General features: G+C 38.1%; 1 protein-coding gene across 1 annotated transcript in view; it reads right to left on the reverse strand.

The window, feature by feature from the left end:
- The window catches only part of LOC127437077 (ankyrin repeat and BTB/POZ domain-containing protein 2-like), a 78,387-nt gene that overhangs the window by 7,316 nt on the left and 47,304 nt on the right, over nucleotides 1-23,767 (reverse strand). The window contains exons 3-10 of the mRNA XM_051691721.1: nucleotides 23,292-23,499; nucleotides 11,439-11,591; nucleotides 4,758-4,923; nucleotides 4,533-4,622; nucleotides 2,739-2,840; nucleotides 2,203-2,299; nucleotides 1,370-1,505; nucleotides 998-1,272 (exon numbers count right to left, since the gene is read on the reverse strand). Coding sequence (XP_051547681.1) covers nucleotides 998-1,272; nucleotides 1,370-1,505; nucleotides 2,203-2,299; nucleotides 2,739-2,840; nucleotides 4,533-4,622; nucleotides 4,758-4,923; nucleotides 11,439-11,591; nucleotides 23,292-23,499 — 1,227 coding nt within the window. The remainder of the gene's footprint in view (nucleotides 1-997; nucleotides 1,273-1,369; nucleotides 1,506-2,202; nucleotides 2,300-2,738; nucleotides 2,841-4,532; nucleotides 4,623-4,757; nucleotides 4,924-11,438; nucleotides 11,592-23,291; nucleotides 23,500-23,767) is intronic.

The following is a 23,767-nucleotide window of genomic DNA, read 5'->3' on the forward strand; positions in this document are numbered from 1 at the left end:
GTGGGTCTTCTTGGGTCAATTCAGTTAAAGCCCATTTATTAAAAATTACCTGAGACCCAAGGCTACTAATATCAGTCCCGACCTGTGTCCGAGGCACTCGTCAAAGTTTTGGACCCGATCCCACGTGGGTCTCGGGTCGGACCTCGGGTTTTCGGATCCAAGTGGACCTGTGAAGACCTCTAGTACAGACAACAAACCAGACTCAGGCTGGCTTGACACTTGTGACAGCACAAGATGAGAACGCGTTCTTGCAATCAAACACAACAGGATGGAGCACGTTTCCAAATGTAGGAATCTCGAGACATGTTATTTCCAAGTTTCAAACTACGTTTAACTTGACACAGTGGCTTAAAAACATGTTTATGACGTGACACAACTAAAGCGAGGTGCTACAAAAGCGTCTGTCTGATGCATGTGTACATTGATGCGTCCTTAGAAAATCCCTAAAAATAAATCTATATCAACATATTGCCTTTTTAAGACACTTTTTATATTGTCTTAATGCTTTACTAGTCTGCTACAATAATGTAATGCATTTTAATTATCTGAATTATTTTTATAATATATTTCTAATTATTTAATTATATGTTGAATTGTTGTTATTTGAGGGGCTTCTTAGCAAACATTTACATATGCGATTAATTTGATTCATTAATCTGCATATCATGTAAATCATTTTTTATAAATTATTAAATCAGTTGACAGCCCTTTTACAAATTAAATTGTTCATACAGAGTCATTTTTAACTCTGGGTTAACATACAGTAATCCTTGGTTATCTTGCTCAACATTTCACACTGTTCAAGCCTAACCCTGGGATAGTATTTCACACTATGTACCTTTGGCATTGCAATTCTGCTTCATAAGGTTAAAAGCTGCACTAACCCCCTTTCAAAATTAAAAGTATGTTATGTCACTTAAACCAGGGTTAAAGTGGCCTTCAACCATGTTTAAAAAAGACATTAACCCATAGTGCATAGTGTGAAAAGCAAACGTACCCAATGATCTGAGCTCCATGGTGACGTCTAGGTATCCATGCTCAGCGCTGCAGAACGAGGCCTCCTGCAGAGCTTTCAAACGGGCCTTACACAGCTTGGGCAGGGCAACTGCTGATGCCAGGCTGAGGTTAGGGGACGGAGGAGGAGGTAAACAGTGTCCATTCCGGCCGGACATCCCCGTCTTGCCCTCCACACCCTCTGCCAGGATCTCCTCCAGCGAGAGCACATCATCCCTGACCTTCTGAGGCTGAGAGAGAAGCTTCCTCAACACGTTCCTGCAGAACATACATATCTGCATTGGTTCACAGATAGATAGACAGACAGACAGACAGGCAGACAGGCAGACAGACAGGCAGACAGATAGATAGATACCTATGGCCGTGGGCTGCAGCGTGACTGAAGCAGTTCATGTCCTCATACAGCGATGATGTCAGTGTGTTGCCGTCCTGCGACCTCAGTAGGGGATCCGCACCCCGTGCCAGCAGTAAACTAACCATCTCGTAATTCCCTGTGAGATTGCAAAACATGAAGAGATGACCAGAGAAGTTAGGATGAGGAAAAGAGAAAACAGATGGTGAAATCTTAAATATCAGGAAAATAAATGACAGAGTACCACAATAAAAGAAAAGAATGCAATTCAATCTTAGTGCGCATGCGCCTACCGATAGTATCACAAAGCAGTCTTAGTCATGCGTCAAATGCGTTCGTATTCGTTCACAGTCAGAAGAGTATACTTTGAAAGGCAACGTGGTCGACTGGGTGCGGAAAGCACAAAGTATACCAAGGCCTTAACATTATAAGTGTACCTCGGGGGGGAAAACATTTAATGATTAAAAAATATGTAAGAGATGACCCGCTTTAAGTGTCCAGAACTACTTCTTTTGTGGCGCTATGAAACCTGAGCAAACTAATATTTATACCCTCTCAGAAATCCTTATAATGAACATCCCCATATGCTTAAAGGGTTTATACCCAAACACAAGCCCTTAGCTGTGACACACTGCCAAAACTCATGTTCCTGACCCAGTTCAGTCTACTCTTGTTCCTTTGTGCCCTGCACAGCTTGGCTCTGGCAAAAAAAAAAAAAAAAAGGCCGTATTTTTAGGGATTCCTGCTTTGGATGGGAGTGACCAGTGGCAGGCTGTAAATCTGTGCTGGTGGATGAGGGGTGAGGCTGGTATGGGTGGGGGTGTTGTGGTAGACACCTGCTGCCGATGCCAGCTGGAGAGGCGTCTCGGTGCTGCTCTCCTGTCCGTTACGAACAGCCGCTCCCTCTATGTTTGCTCCCGCGTCTAAGAGAAGCTGAGGATATGGACATACACAGTGGTTATGGAAGTCAAGACCTATACACATAACACAAATCTCTGCTGACATTAAAGACCACATGAAATCACGAGCACACTTTCTTTACTGAGTTGACGTATATTTTTGACATGTGGCATGCTATTGCTTTCATTCTCATTATAGAGAGCATTTGACTGGATAAAAATCTGTGTAATGCAAGATGGGTCATAAATATTTTTGGTCAGCATTTCTGGAAGAAAAAGACTGTAAATTTTAAATGTAGCATTTAGCATTTAGATGCCTTCAAAAATGCCTTCAGGTCTCGATTAAAAGCTTCAAAACTACAACTTTGATTTCAGGGGGAATTTCATCTCTGTAACACATAATCATAACTTCAATGGAACAACCAATCTGAATAACATTGAGCAAAAATGTATTGTAAAAAGTAGCTATTTACCTGCACAACGGATATATGTCCATGTAACACAGCAAAGGTGAGCGCCACCCAGTGGCGGCTGTCTAGGTGGACTGAGGGGTGTTTGGGAGAGCACACGGGGACCTAAACACAAAAGGCCATCAGCTTTAGCTCTAAAATTCATAAACGGCCATAATGTTGAATAAAGGCCGTTGAAAGTTGTATTCACGCTGTCTGGATCTTCTCCACGAAAACATGTACAACAAGATTTTAAAATGAAACAATGCCTCTCTATGAACTCTACACACTGTCTGAAAAATCACACAGGAATGATCTGTCGCTTGTTTATTCAGAGGCTATGTTGATTTTTAGTTTTTGTTCTTGTTTTTTTGGAATTGTTTGCATGCCTAACAATTTATTGGCATGTCTAAAATTTCATCGTAGAATGGTGAATGTTAGTCTTCAGACTCTGTGAATATAGCTCTGAGACAAAACATTTGAAAATATTATACTGTGATATTCAGATGTGTTTTTAATCGGAGGCTAGGTCGATTGCTTTTTATTGTTCAGCTGCCGAACAATTATTTCATGTATACAAATTTTTGTTAGAGATTAGCCAACATTCGGAATCAGACCTAGTGTGAGTAGTTCTGCATGATAAGATTTTGAAATGAAACAATGCACAATCGCTTCACAATGTCTGAAATATCACACAGGTATGATAATGCTTGTTAATTCAGATGCTAGGTCGATTTTTTGTAATTTTTTGTAATTTTTTGCATGGCAAACAATTGATTTAGGTATCTAAAGTTTAACTGTAAATGGCAAAAAAATAATAAATAAATAAAAATAAGCATTAGATGTTCGGTACGGAAATTGCTTGTGATGCAAAACATATTTATGAACTCCTTCCCACCAAATCCATAATATCGTACTTCGACATTATTTTTAATCGGAGGCTTGGTCAATTGTTTTTTATTGTTCAGCTGTCGAACTTTTGTTTTTCATGTATACACATTTTTATAAGAGAGAGAGTGTTTAATCGGAGAATGACGCATCACACTTAGACATTAGGACATGAATTTAATTGGAGTTAAAGTTACTTTATTTAAATTATTCAGCTGACAAACAATTATTTAATGTCTACAAATTTTAATCAGAAAATGTCAAAAATTTTGTGAGTAATTATACATGACAAGATTTTAAAATTAAACAATGCATCTCTATGATCTTTTCACACTGTCTGTCACTTGTTTTTTCAGATGCTAGGTTTTTATTTATTTTTTTTGGGAATTGCAAACAATTTATTGAGGTATCTGAAGTTTTATTGTAGAATGACAAAAATTAAGCAATAGATTTTCTGTATTAAAATTGCTTTATAACAAAAGATTTATAAAACAATAAACTGTAACATTCTTACATGTTTTTAATTAAAGGCTAGGTAGAATTCTTTTAAATTCTTGAGACGAACTGTTTTTCCATGTACACAACTTTTTGTCCAATTTTGTACATTTTTGTTTTAAATAGCGATGTGATGTGTGAGAAGTTCTGCATGACCAGATTTTTTTAATTCAACTATGCAGCTTAACGAACTTTTTCACACTGTGTCCGAAACTGAATCCAATTTATTTATCCACCAAATTATTTTTATTATTTGTTTATAAAGATAGATTGACCTTTTTAATTGTCATATTGCCTTGTTCAGTTGCTGAACAATTCAGGTAATTTTGTGAAAAAATTTGTTTGCAAATGCTTGACACTTTTGTGTGTAAATAGGCTGTAACAGGCTGTCAAAAAGTAGTGGCCAACTGAGATTGATATGCTGGTGGTGCTTACCGCTACATCTAGATTGGCTCCAGCGTCAATCAACATCTGGACTAAAGCTTCGTCTCCAGCTGCGCAGGCGTACATCAGTGGGGTCATACCCTGATGCAAATACAGAGAGAGAGAAGAGTTTGGATCAAAAACATGATATCAGTTTAACCGAGTGATGTATAGTTTGGTCTCAAGCGCTGACAGGTGGTGTTACAAATCTGGTTTGTGGTTCTGATCACGTGGTACCTGGTCATCCATGCTGTTGACACCATCTGGCCCCAACAGTTCGATGGCCTGGCTGATCAGATCAGTGCGGCCACAGTTCAGCATGCGAAAGCCCAGGTCCAGCTGGAACTTATCTGTGGCGGCTTTGGCATCCAAACGCCTGAAGGAACTAAAACAGCACTCAGGCCTGGAAAAAGAGCAGAAGAGTTCGAAAACATGCATAAATGAAAAGGGAAGACAGTGAACGATTGAGTGGGAAAATGGACGTTGGAGTTTTTCATATGGTTTCCTGGGTGGAGTGCTGTATTTTTCCTCAAGCGTTTATAAATCATTAAGAATAAGCCTGAGGTCTTGACATCAGCGTGTGGGCAACAGTTTGAGGTTTTGCAGATGGTCTTTGCCAGTTGCAATACAGTTCAATGGAAAGTCAAATATAAGAGGGTAGCATGAGATCATGTCTGATAATTTAATTTCATTGCTTTTTTTTTTTTTTTTTTTTTTAAACAGTTCACTGACTCCTTTCCAACTGGTAATTGGTTCTAAATAATTTAAAGAGAGATTATTAATGTTCTTGGACCTGAAAAAAAAAAAGGACCTGGTCTGATAAAACAAGATCAAAAATAAAGGACTTGCCTCAACCAAACTAAGTGAAAATAATCAATGTAATTTTGTCCCCCACATGGGGTAATTATCAGCATATAAATCATAACAAATATTAAAGATATCCCAAAAAATATTTTAAATATTTAAAAAATACATCTGGCCATTTAAATAAAATGAACAGCGAAAATCTCTTTCTCCTGCATGCATGCACACTAAACATCATCTTATGCAGGCAGAATTATTTATTTTAAACATAAATAATAATTATTTTATAATTATTTAATTGTTTTATTTTAATTTTATATTTAATTTGCTTACATTTTATTTTAATTAGTTGTTTTAAGGCAAAGAAATGTGTGATGCAGTGATTTCCTTCTGAATCAAAGGAAACTACTGCACTTCATGCTTATCATGTTCAAACTAAAAAAGAGAAGCCTAATTTTTGGCGCAACAGAAAGTGGTGTAATTCCGAAATGTACTGTGATAAAAACCATTTAGACTTTGGTTTCATAAAAAAAATGATCGGACAAAAATTAACCGGTTATCATTCCAGAACAACTGAAAGGGACTTTGTTCCCATTTTCGGTTACGTTCTGCAAAAAATGTTGTTCATTTTCGTTTTTTGTTTTCATTCCTTGCAACGTTTTCAGTCCCTGGTCACCAGGCCTGCAGAACATGAAAAGTACCATTAAACACATATTGGAAATTTGTGGCTTTTAGTTCATGTCTATTTGCTTTAAGGCAGTGGTGTATTCGGGGCCACACGCACGTAGACACCGTATGCTTACTTTTTTCCCAGGGCTGTTTGCATATAACGACTTAAGCCGCCTTTGCATCCGACAAACGACAGATAATAGACCGGAAGTCATTAATTTCCAATAGAGAGTTGCACGGGGGCTGCGTGAGGATTCGACCATCCCCGGATGCGACATTTTCGGATCCGATTTGAGCCTCGGCTGCGTTAAAATATTTCAACTCATGCGATTAGACCGTATGTGACCGCCCGACCGGAATTTATGTATTCATGCAAAACTATCAGCGTGACGTGAGAAACATCACTAGATTTTGACCTTAACCTTTTTCTAAACACCTGCTACTAACATATTTTGGACAATTTATAATGTAGAAGTCAGACATGATTGTTTACGTTGCAAATATCACAAAAAACTTTTGGAATTACAGTAAACGTGTGATTAAATGTGTACGTGTCATTTATTTCTGCACACATAAAACCTACATATTTAAAATCACATCTATGAATTTCTGATTCATAATTGCTGAATTATGGTTGTTGTTGCTGTTAATTATCAAAATATTAACTATAAAAACAGTAATAATGACAAATGATACTATTAATAATAAATACTGAGTGAATATTAATCCTGAATTCATCCATCTGCTCAAAAAAATCACACACAGTAATGTCATCCTGAGGTAAATCGTTGGTAGCTTCTCCTTCAATGAACAAAATCCATTGCGAGCGGAATGACGATTTATCACGGCTGCCACTATAGGGAGAAATACGACAGTTGTATGCAAATGTCGGAGACTGTGAAAAGGCGGCTTAAGGATCAATATTTGCGTATACCTTCGGTATACTCACTTGTTTTGCTGCTTCGGAAGTCCATAATCTACTGTCGTGTTAGTTTCCCTTTAAATGTAAGAGATTCTTTGTTGTAATTGGTGCATTATCACTTGAATTCTACCATTCTCCGCCCCTGACAACCACCATCATCAACTGAGGGAATTTATGACAGTGATTGGAGAGAGATTCACCCTCACACAGAAGCAGTATCAAGTAAAATTAATTATCAAAATATGCCGAACTCATGTAAAATAAGGAACCGTCCCGTAATTAAGGGAAAAATGCTGTTTGTCCCGTATTTTAGCGTCACACACCCAAACTGCTGAGAATGTTTCACAAAATGGAGAAAAATGGACCTGAAACACACACACCTTTCACGTGAGTTGTGTGAGATATCGGCTGTTGCTTTACATGGATGGTACACTTGACACAGAAATGGCTGGGGAAAAGATCAGTGACAGTCAGTGGACGTCTTCTGTCATGTTTTCTGTCAGAAGCAAGATAATTTTGTCAAAACCATATAGCATTCGAGTGCATGTTAATTGTTTCCCACCACTGGGATTTTAAAACACCAGTAAACCCCCTGGAGTCGCGAATTCAAATCCAGGGCGTGCTGAGTGACTCCAGCCAGGTCTCCTAAGCAACCAAATTGGCCCGGTTGCTATGGAGGGTAGAGTCACATGGGGTAACCTCCTCGTGGTCGCTATAATGTGGTTCTCGCTCTCGGTGGGGCACGTGGTGAGTAGTGCATGAATGCCGCGGTGGATAGTGTGAAGCCTCCACATGCACTACGTCTTTGCGGTAATGTGCTCAACAAGCCACGTGATAAGATGCGCAAATTGACAGTCTCAGATGCGGAGGCGACTGAGATTCGTCCTCCGCCACCCAGATTGAGGTGAGTCACTATGCCACCATGAGGACTTAGAGCGCGCTGGGAACTGGGCATTCCAAATTGGGGAGAAAAGGGGAGAAAAAAAATTAACCAGTAAATGCACCTATTAATGACATGCCATTACATTTTATTGCATATGTCAGAGCTGGTTCTGGAAGAGAGAGAGAGAGAGGTAAGAAAAACTGCACTAATGGTGTAGGTGTAGTTAAAACACTTAACATGATTTTCTGACATTTTCCTAATGATAAACACTATTTACTGCCAAAACAATGACATTAATCGAAGGAGAAATACACAATTTTCATGTTAAGCCTTTTCTCTCCCTTTCTCTCTTCAACCTGGTCGTTGTATTAAAGCGTTTTTCATTTTAAGTTTAGTAGGGGACATTCACACTGAAAGCGTTTTTGCATCCGTCCGTGCTGTTTTTCAATGTTAAGCAGTGTCTCGTGCAGGAACACCTGTAAATATGGGTAATTCCTACAATTTTGTGTCATTTAAGTCCCTGTTACAAGTGTGTGTGATATTTATATTGTTTAATTTCACCCGATTTCAATTTTGATAGGCTTGTTAAAAAGAATAAAGACTTTTTATGTTACTTCTGTGGGCTTAAAAGTTGATGTCACAGTCTGTCTCCCTCATGTTTCCTAAGACTCTTATTTTAAAGTGTTTCCTCCAGACTACGTTTCCCATCATGCACTACCTTCATCACTGCCATCTGTTCCCGATCATTCTCACCTGTTTTTCATTCCCTCATTAGCCTTTGTTTGTATATATACCCTCTAGTTTTTGCATTCCTTTGCCAGTTCTTGTTTGATGCTTTATGAGTTCATGTTTGTTTGTTTCACTATTATCATCTTCATTAAAAGCCTGCATTTAGATCCAGCGTCTCCTGTCTCATCTCAGCAACCTTGCATTACAGAAGAACTGACCCACATGTATCTAATGGCTGTCAGAATTCTGCTTCTTAAGCAAGGGGACCATCCAGTTGAGGATTACGTCCGTGAGTTTTTGGAACTAGCGAATTTAGTGCACTATCCAGACCGCTCTCTGGTGGGTTTCTTGCGGACCGGTCTGAATAGTGCACTGAAGGAACTGATGCTTCCTGCTGATCCTCACTGGACACTCTGTGAATATGTGGAGAAGGCTCTGGAACTTTGCAGTTCCCATTACACAGTGGATTATGGCAGGAACCCCAGGCCAAAACCTGCATCTTCGGCTCTTTGCCCCAAGCCTTCCACGGCTCCTTGCTCCAAGCCCTCCACGCCCAACGAGCCAGCGCCCACTCCTGCCACGGCCAACAAGCCTGCTCCGCGATCCATGGCTACACCCCTCGAGCCTTCCACGGCTCCACCTTCCATGGCTCCACCCCTCGAGCCTTCCCCGGCTCCGCCTTCCATGGCTCCGCCCCTTGAGCCTCTCCTGGGTCCACCTGCATTTGTCAAGTCTTCCACGGCTCCGCCCGCTCCTCCAGAGACTCCTCCTCCAGCGGTTCCGCCCACTCCTCCAGAGATTCCTCCTCCTCCAGCGGTTCCGCCCGCTCCTCCAGATACTCCTCCTCCAGCGGTTCTGCCCACTCCTCCAGATACTCCTCCTCCAGCGGTTCCGTCTGCCAGCGGCTCTGCCCACCCCTGCTCCAGCGGCTCCGTCTCCTGACCCAGTCCCGGCCCTGTAGCCGCCTCCCAGGCCTCCTGACCCAGTCCTGGCCCTGAGGTTGCCTCCCAGACCTCCCGACACAGTCCCTGCCCTGAGGCTGCCTCCCAGACTTCCAGACCCAATCCTTACTCTGGGGTCTCCTCCCTGGCCACCTGGTCATCTTCCAGGTCCCCTTCCTGCCCTCCTCAGCCATCTTTGGGGTGCCAGGAGTCGCCCCTTGAAGGGGGGGTTATGTCACAGTCGGTCTCCCTCGTGTTTCCTGGGACTCTTATTTTGAAGTGTTTCCCCCGGACTACGTTTTCCATCATGCACTGCTTTCATCACTGCCATCTGTTCCCAATCATTCTCACCTGTTTTCCATTCCCTCATTAGCTCTTGTTTGTATTGTGTGTGTGTGTGTGTGTGTATATATATATACATATATATATATATATATATATATATATATATATATATATATATATATATATATATATATATATACCCTCTAGTTTTTGCATTCCTTTGTCAGTTCTTGTTTGTTGCTTTGTGAGTTCATGTTTGTTTGTTTCACTATTATCATCTTCATTAAAAGCCTTTATTTAGATCCAGCGTCTCCCGTCTCATCGCAGCAACCTTGCGTTACAGTTAAATGTTAAATAATTAATCCTTTTCTGTTGCACTGTCATTTTCTCATGTCCCAAAAACTGCATGTCAAACATCTTTGACAAAAATAAATGCTAAATCATTGGATTTCTATTTTTCCCCCACATACAGTTGAATTTAGTGTTACATTCTCTCACTAACATATATTCATTTGTGGTAAATGTGTAATTTGAACACTGATAGTGGAGGTTTTTTGTGTGTCCCTTGATTTATTGCGCACCCTGTTATGTCATGATACCATGAACTTTCATTGAACATATATGTTAGGAAATTACATCACACACACTGGAGGTGGACATCAGCCATTCTGTAAAATTACTTTACATTATTTGAAGTTTATAACTCTATTGTTTTATTTATGTTTTCCTTTATTTTGTGGTGTTAGTCATATGTGGTCAAGCATAACATGTCCAGCCTGTTATGGGAAGATATATGGGAAATTAATATAATTACAAATTTAAATATACAGTGTTTATGTTAAACAGAAACAAAATCATAAATATTAGTTTACAAATGTGTTTCCTAGATATCAATCACAAACCATGTAGTGGCTTATTTATCCACTGAATGTCCACCCTGTTATTGTCCACCCTGATGCTGCCTGTTTAACTGGATGGACATCTGAATTTTTTTGTAATTTAGCTTGACCAGTATGACTAATACAATCTTTAATATGTCCCTGTAACTAAAACCAAAATGAAACATGACGAAACTTGTAAAAGTATGTTTTATTTTTCAAAAGTTTCAAAGCCAGAATCAAAGACGGTTACTGCGATTAAGCGAGTAGTATTCAGCTGGTCATGTGATTCTAAAATGGCCACCCCCGTGAGGGCGCCCCTGCCCCATCTAGAATAAAACAGCTTTTATAAGGTTTCTGATATGACTAGAGTCCTCTTCTCATGTGAGTGCTCATGATTTTATACATATGCTTCAAAATTACAATTCATTTCTTAAGGAGTAAAACTTTTTTAATAGAGGAAAAAACCCTGAGTGCACCTTTAAAAACAGTCTGATTGCTCCCTATTCCCTATATAGATATTACTATATATGGAATAGTGAACGATTTCACAATTGTTGGTAAACTAATTTATTGAGTAATAACACATTTATGAAGGAATACAAACCTTTTTATTTGATTAATTTTGCTAGTTTCATTGGCTGTCACTTAAATTCAACATGACTCAGAGATATGTTTGCTTGCATTCTCATACACTCATTGTTGTAATATTAAGCTATGGGATTTTTTTCATCCTCTTTATTGTTTGCCAAGTGAATCAGCTTTGGTTGTCAATCAGGTTATGTTTTATGTTTTTGAGTTTCTTACTTTAGCAGTCTGGGCTCGCAGTCCAGTCCAGGCAGGAGTAGGCGTGCCGTCTGTCTGACATCATCGCTGTCCACCAATAAGCTGCGGCGATGCTCGGCATGTACGATTGCCACACGCATCCACTCCATCAGTGGGGGGAGCAGGAGAAACGGCCTGGATAAGGGACAACAGGTAGTACATCACAAGCTTGTTAATGCAATTTTTATTGTTTTATTGCTATACATGACTAGTTTGAATTAAAGTACGTGTACACTACCAGTCAAAACGTTTGGACACATTTGACTGAATTTATGTTTCTCACATCTTAAAAACGGTTTGATCTAAAGGCTTACTGTGAGCCTAAATGATTAAAACAAAAATAAAAATGTAGACAAATATACATTTTGTCTATTTTTCTGTAAAAAACTAAAATAATCAATCTATTTTTAAGGGTGAGTTGGAGCAGATACTAATTTTATTCTAAAACATAAAAAAGTTATTATAATAATAAGGAATGAGAAGGTGTGTCCAAACGTTTGCCTGGCGGTATAGACCGCTGTTGAAAATGATTCTACTAATAAGCCAGGTCTATGTTTTCAGTATGTCATACTCTATTAACTCCATTAATATCACTAAGGAAATATTGTATGGTACATTTCAATAAAAAACTAAATCCCTCAACCACGTATTATGCCAAATCAAATCTTTTAAGCAGAAATTGATCCTGTATACGTGTGTACATAACCAGTCTGCAGAGATTCAAGGTTGTGCTAAACAAGTTTAGCCACGCTGCACTAAATCTGCTAGTGTTTGAAAAGAAGGGCTTGAACAACGAGAGAAAGCATTCAGTGAGATGGCCCGTGTCTTTCAGCACCCTGTCATATCAATGAATTAATGCAAAGAATGAGACACAGCTGCTGGAGTTGCCTCACACACCCTCCCTGCAGACATGAGTGTGATGTGTCATGACATGAGTATTAAGATTGTTCAGTTGTGTTTACTAGAAGCATAAGGGCTGTTTGTTGGATGCAGATCAAGTCATGTAATGGACTAAATTGCACAGTATGACTCAAAATGAGGATTGATCTGTGTTGAAATCAGCTTTAAAAGTGCAACCTAGTACTTTCCATTTTTTACCAGTTTTAAAGGGTTCATGACAAGAGGAATCAAATTTTGCTTGATCTTTTGACATATAAGAGGTGAAGGTACTATAAAAACATATTGTAAGTTTCAGAACTCAAAACTTCCTCCTCACTGCAAAAAGAGCATTAGTTGAAACCAAGCTGCCGAAACGACTTGTTCTCAACTTCCTCCACATTGTGATGTCACACTGTGGTAGACATTTGTATCTGAACACCTCCACAACAACACATCAACGCCTACTTTACTTTATCATCTCCGTAGCCCCGGCCAGTAGTGGTGAGCAGTGAGATGGCACATCAATCAAGAGCAGAGAGCCAATCACAACAGTGGGCGTTTACTATCAAATCTTAAAGGAGAGGCAGCACCAAAACCAAACGTTTCTGACAAATGAGGGTTGAAAATTGTCATGTTTTACAAATATATGACTGGTTTATTTATTTATTTATTATGTTTTTTTTTTTGTTTTTTTTTTTTTGTGGGATACATTTTTTTTAAAGGGATTGTTCACCCCAAAATGAAAAATTGTGGGATAATGTTGTTTCAAACCTTTCTTTCTCTCTTTTTATGCATCAAACACTACACTGACATTTAAAAAAAGTTAAACTTTTGTTATGGTTATACAGTATGTGAGGGATTGGACTTCATGTAGATTCAATATAAATACAAATAAAACTATTAGCTTCAATTCAGTTATGAATTTTTATATTAATGGTCATACTATAAAGTTATAGTATATGTCTATAGCCTACACAGCAAATACATTGTTATAGTGTAAGCCAAAAGGTAACGTAGCCTAGCAAAATACCTAAAAAAATGTGTGTAATTATTGAATGTAATGCAGCATATTATATCATTACATTACATTAATGTATAGCTGTCAATCATGTATTTGAATAGCTCGTGACTTGAATGTTGCGTCATTAACTGAAATAACAGACTTTATTCTGTGAGATGAAGAATATAAACTTCATAGCCTATTTCAAATCAATATTAGGCCTATTGATAAATTTAATCAAATATATATATTTCTTTAAGGTTTGTTTTCACATCTTGATCAACTTGTGTGTGTTTAGGAGAGCAAACGATGTTTTGCGCTTTACGGATTTGTATGAACTGGAATGATCGCGCGCATGCATGTGTGTGTGTGAGTGTGTGGTTGAGAGAGAGTGATTCTGTGAATCTCTCTGGTGTTTTCTCTGGTTTATTTGTTATGGAAGTGTTACTCAACCCTGCCTCAGTAGTAGAGCCCTAGATGAATGGATGGAGCATGTTTTCGGTAAGCATTTGATGCTTTGTTTCATTATGAATATGGATCATGATAAAGTGCTGCTGTATGAGGTGTATTGATGCACTTCAGTTATGAGCAATGAGCATTACAGCATATATGACTGTCTGATGGCTATGCGTGTCATTCAATGCGATATCATTGCCTTCTATCGCAGATCCTGTATAAAACATGATCATTTATAGTAATCATTGAGCTTAATCAAATTATTTTACATCTACATCCCACCTCAGACTGACTAATTGACTAAGCTTAATAATTTATAATAATAATAATAATAATCTATCTATCTATCTATCTATCTAAACACAATACAGGCCTAAGAGATTTTCCAGAATGTCCAAGCTGCTCTTTCCATAAAGTGAAAGTCAAATGATGCTGTCAAGCTCCAAAAATAACAAAAAGTACCATAAAACTAGTACATACACTGCAAAAGAGATAATAATAATTTTCTTAAAATGAAGAATAAAATACCTGAGAAGTAAAATCACATAAGGTGTTAAGTCTTGTTTCCAGAGAAATCTAACTAAATTTAGTGGGGTTTATTCTTACAAAGAGAGAGAGAACAAAACAAAAAAACAAACAAAACAAAAATTACCAATGGGGTTAGAAAAATAAACTTGTTTTACCTTTAAATCAAGTTTTTTTTTCTCTCACCCCATTGGCAAATATTATAATTTTTTTCTTGTTATAAAGCATAAAATTGACCACATTTTGTTTGTTTTCTCTAAAAACAAGAAGTCATTTTGCTTCTCAAGTAAATTTATCTTGTTTTACTCCTTGTACGCTGTTCAGGTCTTTTTGGACCCGTTTAGATTTTTTTCTTTGATAAAAAAAATGGTATCGTTTATCTGAGTGCTACAAGACTTGGTGAATTTTCCTCCCCTGGCTATCTGAACACACAAAAAAAAGTCAAAGGGGTTGTAAAAAAAAATAAATAAATAAATAAAAAAACCTGTTGCTCTGGGTCATTTTTGACCCGCCATAGGAAATGAATGGGAAATACTAAAATACAGAATTTTTGTTTTGTTTGTTTTTTGTCAAATAAAAATCAATAAATGAGACACAATGCAGAACACAACCACACATACTGTAAATGAAGGGGTGAGACTATAAAACATCCACAATGTAGAAAACACACCCACACACACACATACACACACATACAGGTTTGTTTGACTATAATAGTGATCTCTCATGGACCTCCATTGATTTCATATCAGGCTAACAATATTTTCTATTTCCAAATTAAACCTAACCCTAACCATCACACAAACATGTGCACATCACTAGATTTGAAGATCAACATCATCTGACCAATTTAAGAGCTTTTTTTTTTTTTTTTTTTTTTAACTGATGAGGACATTTGGCCCTCAAAGGTGTTAACCTGTCTATATATACCAAACATACCACACAGGTCGAAGTCTGAGTCTGACCCCTGTGTGACAAAGTTTATGCTAGAATGTTGATGTTTGAAATAAATGACAGGTAACAAAATAACTCTGGCTTTTGTTTGTTACACAATCAGATCTGACTGTGAAGCATTGTCATGTTTGACAGCATATTGGAGCATCATTGCAAAATCTGTCACTTCAACACAAGTGGTTTATAAAAATGCAACAATTTGACAAATAATAATTTTTTATCATGTCTCTAAATATATATCCAATGCATAACTTCAGCTCAGATCAGCCAAAGCATAGCGCACTGAAGTCATCTACTGGCCACAGTTGTTGTTTCATGTAATTATTATTAATTATTTGCATAATAATTAATGCATGACAAATTGTGATGTTTTGACACTTTCAATTTACTGAAATGAAGGTTTTTTGAGTACATTTTGACAGAATTTCTTTAATGTTTCAACTATCACTATTAGAGACCTTTTGCACCAAAAGTGGAAGGTATTGTCACTTTTTTAATGATTTGTTAGATGTATTTAGCATCCATATCAGCCTGAACCATGAAGTATCAACACCAAGCACAATACAAGTATCCCAGCGTCCCTTTCCCAAATTCTAATCTAATCTTTTTGTAAGAAAAACCTTGATAAGACGATCCGGATACCCACTTCCACCGGCAGTGTGTTTGATAACGTCTCCCCAGCTTTTTGTCCCCTCAGAGAAAGAGGGCCTCACAACGATTTAGAGAAGATACCAACGTGAAAGTTTGTCTCCAGAGAGCTCGATACACAGCAAGAACACAATGACGTCAAACAGAAAAACAAAGGAGTCCCGTGGAGAGTCTGTCAGCCCAGCAAGACGTGCAAATGAGCCACACAGAGAAGAGCATGAAGCTCATTAAACAAGCAAGATCTGCGCAACAGAGACGCTAATCTCCTGAGAACTACAGACGCACTCAACCACAACATACACAAACACAGATGACAACTTGATGGGAGCAATTTTGAGTAATGAGAAAAAATAAAATAAAATACAATTCTAATGTGTGCTTTCAAGTTTGAAACATCTAAAAATAAGGAGAAGCTATATTTAAATCTTGAGGGAGGACAATCAGAATGAAAAGACACTGTGTCCAATTTCGAACCATTTTGCGTCTTGCTAACTAATTTCATAATTTTAATGACTAATTTCATCGCCAACTTTTTATGTATTCCAAATATATTATTAAAACATATTGTCACACTTTTGCATAATTTGACAAAATGAGTTTGATTGGAAATGACGCCCAATAAAACATCTGTCAAGCATGATCTTCACCAACACTTTTGTTGACTTGGTAAACAAGTAAACTAACTTTTAAAAAAGAAAAAAGAAATTAAATATTAGGGGCAAAATTGTTTGGTGTTGTGAAAATGATGCCTCAACTGTGGGACAGGCATAATTTTTTGAAAAATTTAGAAAATAATTTTCACACAATAAATATTTTAATTATTTATGTTTATGTCACTTTGTTTCAAGTTTCATAGTTGTTGTTTAGTTTATTTTATCCCCATTTTCTCCCCAATTTTGGAATGCCCAATTCCCATTACTTACTGGGTCCTCGTGGTGGCGTGGTTACTCACCTCAATCCGGGTGGTGGAGGACAAGTCTCAGTTGCCTCCCCTTCTGAGACCATCAATTTGTGCATCTTATCACGTGGCTCGTTGTGCATGACACCGCGGAGACTCACAGCATGTGGAGGCTCATGCTACTCTCTGCAATCCACGCACAACTTACCACACGCCCCATTGAGAGCGAGAACCACTTAATCACAACCACGAGGAGGTTACCCCATGTGACTCTTCCCTCCCTAGCAACCGGGCCAATTTGGCTGCTTAGGAGACCTGGCTGGAGTCACTCAGCACACCCTGGATTCGAACTTGTGACTCTAGGGGTGCTAGTCAGTGTCAATACTCGCTGAGCTACCCAGGCCCCGATTATCACAGTTTTAAACATGTAATAATTTTTATTTTTATAATGGATTTTCATAGTTTAATACTGAAAGTCTAGGTCTGAGACAAAGCTAAACAATCAAATCTATACATAAAAGCCATTTGAAAAGTACCCAAAATAAATGAGAATAGTCAGTTTTAATGAGACCTTCATTTAACAAAAGAAGAAGAAGAAAGAAATATGGCTGTTTTAATAAAAATCAATCCATGTGACATGACAACTAACAAATGTATTTTCCTGCATTTTTGCATTTCAAAATGTATTAGACCACAATTCGTAAAGCAACTTAGGTAAGCAATAGTGAGCATGAACATAAACAGTCTTCTACAGTCAGTTTTCTCTTTCAGTGCAACTTCTGTCACGGTGGAGCAACGGATTGAAAAGAATCTTGCTGAGGAACTGTTTTCATGTCATCATGTTTATAGCTAGCTAACTGAATAATAACACAGCTGGTTTAATACATTTGAATAAAGTACAAGAAACACACTTCATGACCACATACTTTCACTAAAATACTTTATAAGAGTGCATTTAGTTGCTTACTGTATTGATCAAGGGAAAGAACTTGTGGCCACTCTTTTCCAAGTGGTTCTCTTAGGAGTACTGTCAAGACGAATAGATTGCAGCCTGTTAAGTGTGTTTACTTTTGGCGGTCAAAAAAGGGGGTGGATGGCATTGGGGCAGTTGCTATCTTTGAGAGCATATAAGGATTTGATTGTATATCTGTAAGTGTGTTTGTGTGGAAGCAGATATGAGTTAGTACATTTACTAAATGAGTCTGATACTGAGAAAGTGTATGGGGATTTTCTGTACATGTTATATAACTATATGAATCATGGGTGCCTGCAACTGAGGGTACGCACAGAAATCTGCCTAATACAACCTTATATCCTGGGGAGGTCTGGGGGAATGCTCCGCCGGGAGATTTTTTTTGCAAAATCAACACCAAAGCATTAAATTCTGTTGACTTTGAGAGAAGCATTTTTTTGTATTTTCTCAAGTATGAGTAGCGTTCATGTTACTATTGGCTAAAGCATTTCTTCCAGTAACTATTCAGAACAAATGAGATCTCGCGCTAAAAAGCTAAACTTACGGTATGCGCCACAATGAATAGAGCAGAACGCAGGTGTCTCAAGATGCATTTTTATCAGTTGAAGAAGTTCTTTTAAACTTGACACGGTGTCTAAAAATGCAGCGCTCCCTTGAGCAACAAACAAAAGAACTAGCATGCTATGTTAGCATGCAGTGTTGGGGAAGCTAGTTTGAAACAAGCTTGCCAAGCTACAATGTAGTGCATCCAAGCTTCACTTTTGAAAAAGTATCTAGCTAGCTACAGCACAAGTTTCTTAGAAAAAAGCTAATTCCATTAACACTACATGAAGGGGCAATATCTTTGTAAATGACAAATTTTAGATGTATTTATTGTATTCAGAGTATATGTCTGGCACATTTTCACTACAAATACAAGCTGTACTGTAGTAAATTGCAGTAAAACCATAATTTTCGTAATAAAGCAGATTGCGAGGGAATGCTAAACGTATTGTGAGAAAAAGCAAACTATTGTGAAGGAACGCAAAACTAATTCAGAAATTTAATTCCAGTCCCTTTCCCCTTAGGGGCTCTATAGAGAATGTGTTGGTGATTGTTTTTTTTTTTGTTTTTTTTACTAACCAGTTCACTTAAATGAACCATCCAAATGAATTGATTCACTAAAATGAATCTGGAAAAAGTAGCTTGTTACTGTAAAAGCTGCTCTGTTTTGAAAACAGCTGAACTACTGTCACACTACTGAAAAATGTAGTTAAGGTAGCATATCACTAATATTAGATAGTTACTCCTCAACACTTAGCCAAACATATCCTTGTGATGTATAGTCCAGTCCTTTGACCTGCTCTTATTTGAAAAGAAAACAAAATTTAAGCCCTCTGTAATTTTTACAACCCTGGCTTTCTTCTGTCAGAGAGCCACACTAGTGAAAAGCTAAAGTCTGTCCACATCCCTCCATCTCTTGTTGTTTGGCCCGTGGGTCACGCTTCAATGATGAGCCCTGCTTCAGAATTAAGGGCTCAAGTTCACCCCGCGGCCTTCGACCCGAAATCCGAACTCAGTTTTGGCCAACATCAAAGCATGGCTAATCAGGGCTTGTGGAAACTGTATAGCGCTTTGGGCTAATTGGGGGGACTAGCACACACAGTCATTTACACACGTGCTAAGGCCTCTAACGTGACTAGATGTGTAATGGTGATTAAGAGTTCACTGCTGAGACCACACGGCCCGTTTCCTTGCTATAAACACATATAACACTCAAAGCTGTCTCTGAGTCATATACAAACACCAGCGTTTGGCAAGCAACTCCATGAGCATTGCATCTTAAACACAGTGATTTTCAGGCCAGGAATGTGTAGCGGTTTGGCAGCGGACGATGATTAATCCCGCCATTACTTCAATGAGAGAGATTCTGTGTATTTGTTTGAATTCAAAATGGTGTGTAAACTGTACACTATAGTACACAGTTAGGGGGTTTTAATCAAGGGTCTTTCAATACTTTGGTTGATTGCTGATTTTTATTTGTATTTCTCCCTGCGCAATACAATATCACATAAAAAAAAAAAACCCTGCAATATACCATTTTGTTACACTACTTGTTAGAATAATGGCATGCTACGGGAAAAACTGCACTATTTTGAAAACAGCTGAACTACGGTATTCTCATGCTACTGAAAAATGTAATTAAGTTAGTAACATCACTCTGTTTAGTTACTTCCCAAAACTGACCATAACATACAAGCATTTAGAACTGATAACTATTTCCTCGTTTGTGTATTCAGAGCAAAATTCTCTTGAAAACGCATTGATTTCACTACATATATGGCTCTTACCCACACTAGAACAGCATTTTCCTCCATCAAAAACCGAACAATCTTATTAATGCATAACGATTGACATTAGGAAATTGAAAAGGGAGTTTTTAAATGAAAATGGGTAAATATGGACATGGCTGAAATTTAAATCATTAATATAGCTGCGAGCTGCAATTATTGGGGTCCAACAAGTTTGGAAAAGTGGAGAAAATGACCAAAATAATCAAATTTGAAAGGAAAGATCTGTCAGGAGCAAAGTTATTTCATTACTAAGTACTCTAGTTACTTTGCAGGCATTTCGTCCACCATTTTGAGTTTTCTGAAAAACCTGCTTTTCCAAACTCCTCCTAGACTGCTGGTCTCATTCGCACAAAATTTTGCTAATGGTCTAGGAGGAGTTAGAAAAAGCAGGGTTTTTTGGCAAACTCAAAGTGGTGACAAAATTTTATAGACACAAATGAAATCGAAGATACATGTTTTCTTTCGCTTTGGGAAAAGATTTTTGATTCTTGCCCATACAGGTGTGACTATATTGCAGAACAATGTAAAAGTGTATATCATAGCACCACCTAGGGTACTTCATTACGTTTGGTCATAAAACCAATGAGAACGAATGTGGTTTAATGTCACACATGTACACAGTCTTCAAAAACAAAGTGAATCCAGGTCTTTGGTTATGAGATTATATGATTGTTAGTTCTTTGATCTTTGTTGTTGATTGCAGAGCACAATGTCCAAATGTCTTGATTGTGTACACGCATGTACTGTATGCACTTTCAGGGTGAGTGTTGAGTAAGTAAAGGGCAGATCTTAATATTGACTTCAGCTGGATGCCTTCTGTAAGAGCCTTAACTTCAGCAAACTTAAGAGGAAAACAATAGTGCCTCGCTGCCAACTCCAGCACTCCAATCATGAATATTACTTCATCATTGCGCCAGAAAAGCATTACTGGACGGCAGATCTTTGTGGAGGAATAGCAGAATGAGATACAGGTGGTGGTGTACTTCTGGCAGTAATTACGGGAAAGGGCTCGACTCTTATTTAAGGTCCTCTCAATATGCCTCCTATTGAAAAGTCTATAAAACTACAATTGGACACAAGCGTACTGTGTGGTCCTAACAGAGGCCCATAAACAGAAAGGGGTCGTTTCGAATTCAACGATGTCTGTCTTTCTTAGATATAGGTTAGTATTAGGAAGTGCTGATTTATGACAACTGAAGAGAGGCTGTGTGTCTCGTATTGAGTAGGTGGAGAGAGAGGGAGGAAAGGGTCAGAAAGGTGAATGGGAAGGCTTGGTGGTAAGCGGTCACACATCAAGGAGACAGTGTAAGATGAGAAGGGTAGAATATATACTGACTCCAGTTTAGGGCAGAGAAGAGAATACATGTCCATACAAACCAGCTACTTGATGTTTTTTAATCTGTGTCTTTATTTGCATACTTATGTAAGGTTGCACATACTGCACTGTTGAAATACACACTGTACTTCTAAGAATGATGTTAGCCAGTACTAGCCAGTACTCCAGTATAGGGACATAATACAATATCATAAAAATGCATCTTGAGACCACGTTACAACCAGTCATCTTTTGTGAGGTTGTGAGTAATTTCAGCCCAAAAAGCATCCACGGATGCATGCTTTGAAAAATAGTTTGCTTTTGAAAACTTTTGCAACACTAACAAGGTATTAACAAAAAGTACCTAACTACACTCAATATGTTAACATGCACAATAAAAGTTTGATATCAGTCGATAATTCTTTATGATGTGATTTCTTTATTCTGACTGAATCGTACTAGTTTGATTTTTGCAAAGTCAGACTAACAGACCTAGATAATGCGATTGTAGCTTGGCTTCGTCCAGCATTTATACACACATTAATCAGACCACAATAGAGTGCAACATTGCCCGAACACTTTTCAGCTGTCCTGATTTTGGAAGTATTTTCTCCATTAATTTGTTCCATACAGATTTCTTAAAATCTTCCATAAAACAGTTCTAAGCCATGAATCAAACCAACCAGCTCCAAGCCAGTGAATCACAACATTACAAACTTTTTATTTAATAAGTATTTGAAAATCAGACAAAAAGACAAAGGCACAATGAACTACATGAGGGAATGAACTACAATACCATAAAGAATTGCAAATGGCGTAATTGAATAAAAAACGATGGAAAAAATATAAAACTATTGATTTAATGTTTTTGATTATATGCGTAGAATCAATATATTTAAAGAAAACTGCTAAATATTCAGATAAACAAATAAATAGTTTGAGATCAAGATCAACTTCTTTGCATCCGTCAAAGTGTATCATGGGAGTGTCTGCTGCAGAGCTCTTTTGGTGCACTTTGTTAGACACGATTCTCTGATTGGTGGATTTTTTTCTGCTGGATCATGGGTAGTGTTGTTCTTCACAAGGAATTCTGCTACAAGATTTTTAATAAATGAAGTTGAAATAACATGGACTGAGGGCTTCAGTAGAATTATATTACATTGATTAACAATCTCTAAGCTCACGTTAGGTCTTTCTTGAAAGGTTTATAAGTTATTGTTAAAAATAAATTTGCCTTTGCAGAAAGTGAATGGGATTTTTCTACGGGAACCATACTGTTGTGCTCTCTATTGGCCTTGACTTCCAACGCTTCATGCTTCAGCTGTCATCACTTCAGTGATTCCACTTCCTCAGCTGACATCTTTCCATCCAATCCCTCTGTAGCTCGATTATAGCTGTAAACTGACTGAAGGTATCTAAATCATGAGTGGCATGTATCTTGGCAAGCTGCAGTTTCAAAGTAGCTTTACAAATACTGGTTTTCCGTAAAATTTTGTAACATACCTCCATGCAGTTTACAGACAATATTTACAGTACACCTGTAAATGAACCCTGAATTATATATATCTTCTTATTTACTCACAGTAATGCAGGTAATGTCCTGAGGACATCCCAAGAGCAAGACAGCTAATGAGCCAAAACTCCTCTGAAACAATCACTTTAAGAACAAAACTCAATGAATTTCCAGAATGCGGCCTCGCAGTTCTACTATATAATTAACAGCTTTAAAAGCACCTTCAGGCTCTTGGATTTCACAGATCCTGACTTACATATCAATGGGTCATTAGAGGGTGGTTAATTAGCTTAATGCCCATTGTGTGGACTGGAGCCTGGATTCATGGGAGGTGGGCTCACCTTTCTTTGCTCAGGGCCATCCTGGGTGGATCCAGGTTGGGGTTCTCCATGGACTCCATTTGTGGGCATCGCAGGAAATAGTAGAGTGTGTGGAGGGCATCTGGAGACCAGGACACGGGCTGCTGGCGGACGTGGCGAGCCGGACTAAGGCCGTGACGGACTGAACTGAGACGCTGCATATGGTGCATGGCCCGTGATACCAGGTCACCTGATGAATAATGATGAGAATTAGTAACAGCATTCGACAAATCATATTTCAATGTGGGATATTTGTTAAAGATTTTGCTCTATTACAGTATCTAGCTATTTTTTCCCCCTAGCTAACCTAATGCATCAGGTTCTCTATTAAGCAGGTCAAAGACACAAATCAACAATAAATACAAATGCCATTTTTAATCTCATGTTTCATGTTCTCAACTGATTATGACTTAACTACTGATATGATTTAACTACTATATGAACTACAGAAACAGTTA

This window comes from Myxocyprinus asiaticus, chromosome 48 (genome assembly GCF_019703515.2).
Source record: "Myxocyprinus asiaticus isolate MX2 ecotype Aquarium Trade chromosome 48, UBuf_Myxa_2, whole genome shotgun sequence".
In the NCBI taxonomy this organism is placed as follows: domain Eukaryota; kingdom Metazoa; phylum Chordata; class Actinopteri; order Cypriniformes; family Catostomidae; genus Myxocyprinus; species Myxocyprinus asiaticus.